Source organism: Copidosoma floridanum, unplaced genomic scaffold (genome assembly GCF_036245765.1).
Source record: "Copidosoma floridanum isolate Cflo_tuat_1 unplaced genomic scaffold, Cflo_Japanese_pri ptg000022l, whole genome shotgun sequence".
NCBI classification, from domain to species: domain Eukaryota; kingdom Metazoa; phylum Arthropoda; class Insecta; order Hymenoptera; family Encyrtidae; genus Copidosoma; species Copidosoma floridanum.
The window spans coordinates 5,127,581-5,139,388 of NW_028321899.1; the positions used below are offsets into that span (position 1 = coordinate 5,127,581).

Genomic DNA, 11,808 nt, shown 5'->3' on the forward strand with positions numbered 1-11,808 from the left:
AACAGCAACAGAAAATGTGTTTCCAAATAATATTGTTGAAAATAACGGTATTTTTTTACTTATAAGCACAACCTGCAATGCCTATTCTATTTATTTTATAATTATTCTCAATTTTAGAAAACAACATACGTGGCCTATCAGATGTGGAACAAGATAAACATGAATGTACTTCGACCGTTCATGTTCTACGTGAAATTCAGAATACGATACCAGCATCAGCAGCGTCTATTATAGAACGTATGTCCTAAAAATTATTAATAATTTATTTTTCTAATTCGTTCAATTAATAATTAAACTACTTAATTTTAGCAGCTTAAAAAGTAGAAGAAGCAAGCTTCTCAAATAATTTAACTTCACCTTTGAAAAAATCTTTAATTTTACCTCCAAACTTACACATTGTGCTATCTAAAGTGAAAAATAAAAAGCCTAGGAAATTACGTCCAATGCTTACGGGAGAAGATTGGCAAAAAGAAGAGCTGCAGAAAGTTGAAAACAAGTTTTTTAAAATCAAAGCTGTAGAAGAAAGAAAGCGCAAAAGGGTGCAAAATAAACAAGAAAAAGATGCCAAAGAAAAAGAAAAGAAAAAAGCAAAATTTCTTCTTGCAGAAGAGACAAAAAAAAAAAGCGAAGAAATAGCAAAATTGCAAGCTATGAAAAAAAAATTACAACCAAGAAAAACAACAAATTAAAATCGAAAGTGATGAAAGCAGTAAATAATGAAAGGGATGAAAGATTTTTTTGTATTCTATTTAATATTTATAATGTATTGATTATGTGATTTAGAGTACTCAAGCCTTAATGCGATACGAATAAAAAGTTGGTGTAATCGTAATACTTATATTTATAAATTTAAGTGGCTAGTCTTCGATACTCTTACCAATGCTATCAATCACTGTTTCAAAAATTTTATAACCTTATATATTATACTTATAGATAGTATATACATTTCTTATTTTTTTATTACACTTTTTATTTACTTAAGTAACAATATATCCTTCTCCTACCCACGATATCGGGTCGAATTATTTCTTCCAACTAAACACTAAAAATGATGGCCAGTTACTGATGCGTTTCATTCGGGCCACTAGTGCACCTCAGTTTTTCTAGGCCAGTTACTAGTGCATCTTGCAGGCGTACATTTTTTCAGCTTGTTATTTATTAATTGTGAATTTAGAGTATTTACACAATTATTTACAATTACTAAGGTGCTATTCGACGACAAATGTACAAACTTGTATGTAAAAATAAATGTTAGAAATTATAACACGTTGTTCAATGCATCTCAGCTACTAAGTGGCCAGTAACTAGTGCTTTTACCTTACATCTACTACTTACAGATTTGCGTACTCAAATTTTCAAGTATCAGAAAATGAGTATTTTTACCGGTATGTCTGATGTATTTTGTTTCAATATTGAATCTCTTTAATCCTACTCCACAGTTTTACCGAAAAATATAGATCAGAAAGTCGTTATAACAACCAAACCAAGGCATGTGTATCTTAAAAAGCTTGAAACACAAAGCTTGATACATACAAAGCTTGATTTTTTCATAGCTGAGTGTTCAAGAAATGGAATCGATTTACCGTTAAGTTAGCTGCAAGCAAAATTTTTTTCTGAACATACTTGGGATAGACGTGTTCTTAAAATCAAGCAGAGCTGCCAACGTAGTGATATCAGCTATAGATACTTCCTAATTTCAGAGTAGATAGCACGCAGCATTACAGTAACTGTGGTAGAGCGCTTACTTGCTGCCTGAGGGGCTCAGGTTTAAGACTGCACTCCGTCACTTCCCCCCTGGTAAGTGGGTGGTGTTTTTTACATGACCTAATCAATACAGTATCAGATAAGTAGGCAACTCGTATAATACTTTTACCGCTTCATGCAGATAATATTGAAGAACGACGATGCCTAAGAGGGGGAGGAGGGAAAACATGACTCTCTCAGAGTAAAATCGTCCCGTAAATATTCAATAATAAAATTTGTGATACATGTGGAAAATTAAAATCGTATCTATATGTACCCACAGCCATTCAACAAAAATAGGCGAAACGTGGCATTGCTAATGCGAGATGCTAACTTAACAGAAAATTTAAATATGCATAAAAAATTGAGTATCTTAAATAAATTAATGTTCTTACCCTGAATTACGTGCGATTTAAACGTGATCAGTATCAGAGTTAAGATTCTTAATAAATGTATTAATAATTAGTCATAAATTTAGCAATTGCTTAATAAAAGTGTTATTATTACTCGTATCATTTCTGCGATCTTCGTAGTTGGTAAACATGAATTAACAGTAAAAATGTGTTTAATACTAATGATAAATACAAATTATAGATAATAAATAATGGATAATTCAAATTTAATTTTCTTACATTAACAGAAAATTTTTTTGTATTATCTAGTTAAGTAACCTAATTTATTTAAAAAATAGCTATTTTATTAGAAAAAAGGTATTGCCTAAAAAAAGGTGTTAAATAATTTGTCAAGCCCACATTTGGTCACAATATAATTTGGAACTCAAGGAGAAAAATAAGATTACAGACAAAGCGTAGACTTCTTTTTACTTTTCTGACTATGTACCATGAGTCAGAGATGCAACTAAGAAATTTAGTGTTTTACATATTGTTTGATAAAAGCGCTTTTTACAATGAATTGTTCAACCTAACTATAGCATGAACATAACCAGATCGATATGGTAGAAAGCTTTAACGATTTCAGGGAGTGCCTTTGATAACAAGTTGAATATCTAAACCTCATTCAACTCAATGATTTTGGAGAATAATAATCATACATTAATAATTTATTTTTTAAGTAGTACTAAAATAAGGAAAGAAGGAGACTGTCAGCATGACGGCGAAATATTGATCATATGTATTAATGCTTACTTAAATAAATAGTCATGCTCCAAAATACTAGGATTTAGACATTACTATTAATCATCTATTATTAAAAATAAGGAATTGTTTAGTTAAAATAATGGTTTAAGTAACTTGTAGGGGTAAGTGTACCTATCTCCGTGGCACGTACTGTAAATTCCAACTTAAATGCACCATAAAAAATGGTATACTAAAATTTTTTGGAATATTTTTTTTTTTTAATCTTACATAATCTCTTACGAAATATTTAAAAAAATTTTATGAAGCTAAAACTGCAGTAGAATATTTTTAAAACGAATAAAAACGGTATGCTGGTATTACCGTGGTTGTGTACCTATTACCGTATACGTATTACCGCGGATGTCCCAATCACCGTGTCCGTATTACCGTGGGTGAAGAAAGTTGTATTTGCGGAATATAAAAAAAAAAATGCAAATTTCACCAACATTTTCTACATGACTTATTTGTTGTTTTAAAAAAATATTACTTTTTTTTGTACTTGCTTATTTATTTAGTAGGAATCTTTTATACATTTTTGAGCACTCAGCAATAGATTTTCCAGAATAGATACTTTTCAAAGCTAATTTTAATGTCTCTGGAAAGTAACACTTTTTGTTTTTCTTTATTTCGATCGATTTCTTGCCTTTCTTGCCTTTCTTGCCTTTTTTGCCTTTTTTAGTTTTCTTCATCTTGGTTACATTAGATCGACGTGCTTACCTACTAATTGTTTACGTGTTAACTGTCGTGCGTTCTGTAAGTATAGGGTTATGTTTACGTACGCTCACCGCGGAACTACGTATACAATCAGATAATGAGCACGTTGTACCGAATACCGTGGAAAATAATTATTTACTCAAAATATACACAAATATTTCTGTTTGAATTGCATCTACATTAACGTCATTTTAGATTATTAAAATTCAAAAATTATTTTATATGAAACATTTCTTATTTTGAGCAAGTAATCATCAGTTTTTCAAAATCCACGGTAATAGGGCAGGGCACGGAGATAGGTACACTTACCCCTACATTGCTTTTACGGTTTTCAAACGTAATGAATAATAATTAATTATTGTGGTCAAACAAGCTATTTTAAAGCTAGTCAAATAAATGACACATTGGTTTTTTGCTGGGTTTGATTACAAAGTAATTTATCTACAAAGTTTTTTAGATAAGAGTAATTCAACTGAAACAATAAGCTTAAAAAAGAAAATACTAAAAATTGTACGATAAAATAGTTCAACATAATGAGAAAAGAAAGCATCATTTTAAAAAAATCTTGAAAATGTGTTTTTTCAGAAATTTTATTTCATTGTACGCAATTATAAACTATTTGTACAAATTAACTCTGCACGCATTTGAACATTTTAAACGTCTCTATATCAGAAGCACTTAGTAGAAATTTACTAGGATTATTGTAGATCATCGTAGCTATGTTGTACAGACTTCATTTATATTCACTACTCCATAATATAAGCGATACTTGATTTGAATAAATTTTTTGAAATAAGCATTAAAAACTGGTATTTTCCTAAAAACTTATAATATCCGTATGAAAACATCTCTTAACAAAACTAAAAAGTTTGATAAATTTGGTGTGTTAAACTAATGTTTTTAGGAATTTGTTAATATTTGACACTGGCAATGAATAGTATATTCTTTCTCATGAATCTTTAGCCTTGACAAGTTCTGAAATTAAAATATAAAAGCAGTCAACCTTTTTTTTCGGTGCATCATACTTTTGGTATGACCCTAATAGTATATTTCTGTCTAGTACTCTTACCTTAACAAAATCAAACTAAGTAATATTGACATTCAACTGATGTTGTACATAAAGCTTACATTAAACAGATTAAAATAATGCCCTAACATTTGAATATACCTATCTTATGGCATAAAAAAGGAATTTATTTATTTAATGTGAGGTTAGCATAAAGTACCAGTCAAAAGTCAATATTATTTACTTTGATTTTGTTAAAGTTATTGATTGCCAGTGTATAAAGGCTCCAGAAATTCCTTAAAAAATATTGATTCAACTCATCAAACTTACATTACCTTTTAGTTTTGTTAAAAGGTATTTTCGTAGGGTTGTTCTTACACTTAAAATAGTGTTTTTGTAAAAGGTCATAAATTTCTTCATAAACATGAAAACTGGTTGTGTTAAGCAATTCAGAAATTCCATATCAAATGCTAAGGTTCATAAAAGTTTCAAAATTTATTATTCAAATAACGTTTCTTTAGAATATTAATCACAAGATTTATTTCAAGGTGATAGAATTACAAACATTTTTACCATTATAGCTTTTTACGAAGTATAAAGCACAAAACTTAAATAGTACATCAGGACTAATTCAACTTACTTTGATGATTGTGAAGCTATTATTTACAATCTAACAGGGACCTGCGTACACCCTTTTAAACAGTGAGGCTCAGTGAAGTAACTATAATTCTTCGTTGTTACACCCTAAATCCGCAGGTGAACTGTAAATAAGGTTTAAGGTTATAGATCAATTTGTTAAGATTTGTTTTTTAATTTCCTTACTTGTTATCACTTAAAATTTCTAAGTAGTTCTTTTAATTTCGAATTTAGGTGTTTTCGTTAGCTATCTAGTGCATCAAGGCTATTTTTTTTTATTATAGTAAACAAGCTATCGTTTTGCATCATGGTTATGATGAAAAAAAAATTACTTTTAGATGTCAAAAGATCTGGCCTTAGAAGGTACTTATCCACAGAGAATAGTAACATTAAAAAAAAAAATTCAACTACACATGGTCTAACAGCAAAAATGCTTAAAAAAAGTGCGGAAAATAGACGTTAACTTATATATTTCTAATTAAGTTACATTATATTATTACAGAAATTGAGTAAAAGACACTTTATTGTGGAGTAAGTTTTCTGTTATTTATGTTTTATAAAAAATAAGGGAGAGGTGATAGAGTAGGTAAAAGAAACGACCAATCAAAAAATGACAAATGTATAGATTCACTTAAACATATGTATACATTTTGACTTTTTACACAAAGAAAGTTTTTTATTGTCATTTTCTCCCTTCTCAAGTATCAAACTTCTGAATCCATCCCTGCGTTGTTATAATTTGAGTAGCTATCGTAGCGTTTTTGCTGACAAAGAATAATAAATTTAGTAAGGGAATAATCTAATCTATTAAAAGGCTTTCGTTCAACTAGAGTCATAAAGCATTTTATTTTTTTAACTTGATGACAGTTAGGTTGGTCTTATGTGTCTTTGCTCTATAAATTAATAAAATCATTTTTGTGTCGAAATAGTAAAATATTCTCGTAACTTAAAAAGTAATGGCCAGAAGTATTAAAGAAATCTAATTGATTACTTTAGAAAATTTTTTTGATAATGAAAAAGGATAAAATTATAATTTGCAACTTATGTTACAACTAAGTATGAAAAGTAAATATGTTTAAAACAAAAAAAAGTATCAACGCATTATAAGTAAAACAAAATGAGATCACACGCCCTTGTTTTCACTAAACTTGTATTAATCTTTGTATATTTTTAAACTAGTATTGTAGTGAAGAAGTGAGCAGATACGCTCATTATTAATTAAACCAAAAAGGTAATAAGTTATCTTTTAGGAAAAAGTAAAAATGAAAACTACAAAATTTTGTTTTATTGTATTTTTATTTTATGCATTTCATATAATTTTAAATTTGACAGTAAGAAAAATGGTTTTTGATCAATGATTATATAGGTTCTTTAGAAATACTAAGTAATTTTCAATATTATTGGGCATTTAGAAACTAAAAAATTGTACACTTATTTAATGAGTCTTCGAAATATCATACCCTACGAAATAAAAAGAATAGTTAATAACTAAAAAAACTGGTCAGCTTAAATATTTATAGGTTACACTTTCTGTTAACTTATAATTCTAAATTATTTATAAACATTAAGTAATAATTTTATATGTTTAACAATAAAGTTTTATCAGTCTCACGTAACACGTTAAATTCTAAATATCATGTATTTACATTACTCGATCATCAATATGTATGTCTTTTCATCGATTGTGTTTAAAAGTTTTGAATTTACATTAAAGAATAAGTGAATATTAAAATACCAACATTAGAAATTCCACAGCCATATACTTTGTAAAATTTCCTAGCATTCGCGATATTAATTTTGATAAGTTATATTAGAATGTATGCTTTATATTTCTAAACGCAATGTATTTTCAACATAAGGGGGCCTATATTATTCAGGTGAAGTCTCTCTTTCGTGATTGAATAAGTAAAAAAAATATAGCAGATGTTTCTTATACCTAATATTCAAAGGCTTGAGCTAGTGCTTGTATTTGTAGAAACATGATAATTTCGTACATGCGAGTGATCAATCTGAGAAAAATAACGATTTTCTGAAATTGAATAAATTGAATTTTTCCACCCATGATGATCACTGATAGGAAAAGTCCCAAGACTCAATACAGGTTTTTCGGACTCAGCCACCACATCTACTTCTACTTCATCTTGGTCAGGTTCCTGTTCATCTTCACTACAACTAAATTTACGAGATTTAGTATTACTCAGTGCTATTTCATCATCAGGAGCTAGAAGTGAGGCTACATCGAATTGGCGCTTTTTTGAGGGTTGGAGCAAGGCGTGACGCTGTGTCTGGGAAATAACCATTTGATGTTGGTGGGCGTGTTGTTGATATTGTTGTGAGCTCCAGATAGTTGGTACAGAATTACTGACAAGCGTTGGTCTGAATATATTTGTGGGCGTTGGACTTGTAGGTAATGGGGGCGGGCTTGGGCTATCAGGCTCTTCATCCACAGCTAAGCCCATATGTCGACGAACCTTACGTTGAGCTTTTCGCCGCCGAAAATCACCTCGACGAAAATCATCAAGATTTGCCTGATGAATCGCCCAATAGTGTCCTTTACCATTTGCACTTCTTCCTGACTTAACAAAACAGTCATTTAAAGAAAGATTATGCCGTATTGAATTTCTCCAACCAGGTCCACGACGTCTAAAATAAGGGTAGTTTTCTAGGATATGCTGGTATATATCAGAAAGTACAAGTTTTTTTTCTGGTGATGAAAGAATAGCCATTGCAATAAGTCCAATGTAACTATGTTGAGGTTTCGGTTCTTCAGGAATTTGCTGCTGATTAGGGTGTAAAAGAGCCATTGAAAGGGCCATATTACGAGGGTAGTACGTCCCTAGTGGATAAATAGATGATGGCACTGTAAAATTGGATCCTAGATGTAATCCATTTGATTGGCCACTACCCAATGTTTGACTAACAGTAGGATGTACATTATGAGGATGAACATGTTGGGCTAATCGTATGCGCTCTGCCATAGCATAGTGATAAAGTTGTAATCGATAGTGTTCAAGACTTGGTAATAGACCAACGATTGAATTTTCAACAGACATACTATCTGTAAGGGATTCTTTAGATGGTGGTGGACTTTCATTGCTGCACATATTGTAAAAACTTTTTATTTCACCTTCTTTTCTCTTTTTAAAGTAAATCAACTTTTTTCACTCCCTAAACAAACGAAATAGAATAAATTTATGTTGATGATTGTTCACGTTAACATTTATAAGAACTACTGGATCACTTGAACTTATTAAAAGATGAAAAATATCTAATTTGTAAGTATTAAATTATTTTGAACGTTACTGTAATATTTTCAACCATTTATGTCTTGTGGTTGAATTAAAAAAGAATATTAATTGATGGTTCAATTTTGACAAAATATAACCTATGTCTCACCGAAATGTTTAGTCTGTTTAGCGTGATGTGAATAACTGGCAATGATTTATGAGCTGAGTCGGAGGCTGTCTTCTAAAAGGAGGTGCCTATAAAGTTCACGCCTTCCAGTTTCTGTTTTGAACTACTCGCCAATGAGCGTGCAGCAAGGTGGTTCAAATCAAAGGCGTGTCTAGTTGCTCTTCCCACATTCACTTAACTACCGAGATATTGATCTTGGGCTGGCTTGGTTTATAAGCCTTACTAGCTCGGATTGAGTGTCAAAAAGGAGAAGATTTATCATTACATTGCGGAAAATGCTTATAATACTATACATCTTTAAATACATGACACTAATGTAACATATACCGAATGGTTTTGTTATGTTTTACCCTGACGATGACTTTAACATTTTAATTACTTAATATCTAATGCTAATAAATAACGTTGGAGTAGTTATTAATGTCGTTAAACTTTTTTTTTACATCTATCATATTTATGTGTTTACACACCTATCAAATACATTTTAAATGTAAGCTATATTATAAGTGTAATCGCAAAAGGAAAACATAAAAATTGCAGGCCAATCGTCTACTATGTACATGTATGATTAACTAAGTTTATACATTGTATGATTAATTAAGTATGCATATGAGAACATGCTTGGACTTGATTTGAGTAGTATGCTATTGTACATCGTACTTCTATAATCTACAGACAAAGTTTGTATAATTACATTTTTGTTTTATATAGGTTTGGCACATAGCTTTACTGAGGTATGCTTGCTTTGCTGGCTCTTGGTATCGATAAATACTTATTGATTACACGGCATTTGTTCCACCTGAAAATTTCATATGATTTTATTAGGTAATTTATAAGATAAAGAGTTGACAAAAATAATTTCTCTAATGATTGTTATAGTTTTCTGAGAAAATACCTTTAAATATGCTAAGGCTTCACGAGATCTCGAGAGTAATCTTGATATTATCTTGATATTATCTTGGATTTTAAGACAAGATCAAGACAAAGTACAGCTTAAAATTTCAAGATAATACCAAGAGTAATTTTGTCAAGAATCTTGGTTGTTCAATAATTCTTGAGCTTACTTATTCACTCTTTATTTTATATTAATGTGATCAAGGTTTAACATAAAATGTGAAATAAAATACAAAATTTATTAACATTTTTAATAAAAAAATGAGTAAAAGATCTAAATATTCTATAAATATATTTCTAAATAATTCTAATATTACTACAGTATACGTTTAAAGTATAAGTATGTCCACAAATATCAAATTTATTCGCCATCCTTTTGCTTTATAACGAATATCTATAAATCTAATGATTCAAAAATTAAATAACAATATCTCAAGACAAGACCAAGACAATACAATTAAGACTTTATGTGTCAAGACGAAGACAATAATTAATGTTTTTAAGATTTCTCAGGAACAATACAATAATTGTCCAAATATTGTCTCGTCTCGACTCTCGTGAAGCCCTACTTTCTACACAGAGAAATAGATTGCCATCATTTGGGAAACTTCTGGGACTTAATATGTTACTAATGTAAGTTTTTCTATAAGAATTTATATAAATTACAACCGATTAAGACTTTAAAATAACTTTCTCAATGCATCAGTATAAACATTAATGCACATAAACATAGCGCATCTTAAACTTAACGGTGGATTATAGTCAATGAATTCAAATATAATATTTTTGTATAACATCTCATAGAGTTTTAAAAAATAAAAAAAAGTAAGCTGCCCTATTGATGTTGCATTTTTTTTTTTTAATTTGCCAACAATCATTGACAAGAAGGTATTTTTTGCTTTTTATACTTTTTGCATAAAAGACTAGTTTAAAGAAAAATCTGAAAAATTCGCAAAGATCAACATATGTAATCAAAATTAAAAAAAAAAAATTTCTTTCAGTAATCTTTCGAATACACTTAGACAATTCAATTTACTTTTTGACAATGAGAATTTGTAAATAATCTAATAGGCTTATAATGGTACTTAATGCAATTTTTTAACAGGTGTAATATCTAATATTATAATAACAACTGTCCATAATTATAATCTGTGGGTAAAATGAATTAAAAAAGCATTGTTTCAAAATCGCATATGTGAAGACATTTAGCACTAACGAGAGAATAACTGCAAAAAATCCATGTAACGATACAAAATGATTTTAATTAAATAACATATCCAATAACATTTGGTAAACAGTTAAAAACAACGTCCAATCGCAAGTATCAAACAGAAATGTTGTTTTTATTTTTAATAAATACACAAATATGACAGCACCACCATTAGAAGTTGTTTTTAATCAAATGATTTTAAAATTATGCCAATAGAGTTCATGCCTCCATTATTGAGAGTGATGTGACAATTCCCTAGAATTTAATTTATGTACACATGTATGTTTAATTATTTTATTGTTATATAAGTTATTATTAATTATTTCATTGACTAACTTCATATGATAATTTTTGTGCATTAAAAATCTATCACCAATACCTACCATTTATTAAATAAAAAAAAAAAACTGTCTTCAGGCTGTACCGTTGCCCTCCATGATGGCTTGAGAATCTATCATTAAGCTACTACTATTAAAGCTTGGTTCTATTTTCAATCCCAATGTTGACTTAGTATCTGTAAATTTTGAGGCTGTATATAAGAATAAGTAATTTAAAAACAATGAAATTCATACACATTGTTGATTTATTTAATCAGAACTATATGAATAAAAGTTCAACAGAAAAGATACGAAGGTTAGGTAACAGCACTGTATAATAGGTACCTCGATAATAGGTGCACGATGTAAGTATTGCACTTATTATCAAATTTTTTGTTTATAAATACAAAAAAAAAGAAACTGGACGGAAATAACTAGTTATGATTTAATTTACACGCGCTTTAATTTAACTTCCACATTCTAATTTATTAATGCAATACATTTAGTAGAGTTATGCACGATAGTACAATACGCATTTTTCTAAGCTTTTTTTTAAGAAATCACACAAAAGTAATGAAATGAGGAAAGCTTACATTCCATTTTTATTAGGTATTCATTATTTTAATGTTAACAATAATCATGTGGTTGAAAATTTTGTTGGCTATAATACTGAATGAATTAAGAAAAACGAAATAATTCTCTATGTTCTTCACACTACCGTTATTTATCAATTAATCA

General features: G+C 29.3%; 1 protein-coding gene across 1 annotated transcript; it reads right to left on the bottom strand.

Moving 5' to 3' along the window:
• Positions 1 to 6,834: 6,834 nt before the first annotated feature.
• On the bottom strand, positions 6,835 to 8,348 carry fd102C (forkhead domain 102C). The gene has a single exon (XM_014362153.2). It carries the CDS (start codon positions 8,337 to 8,339, stop codon positions 7,179 to 7,181), a length of 1,161 nt encoding a protein of 386 aa, XP_014217639.2. The 5' UTR covers positions 8,340 to 8,348; the 3' UTR covers positions 6,835 to 7,178.
• Between the last annotated feature and the right edge of the window lie 3,460 nt (positions 8,349 to 11,808).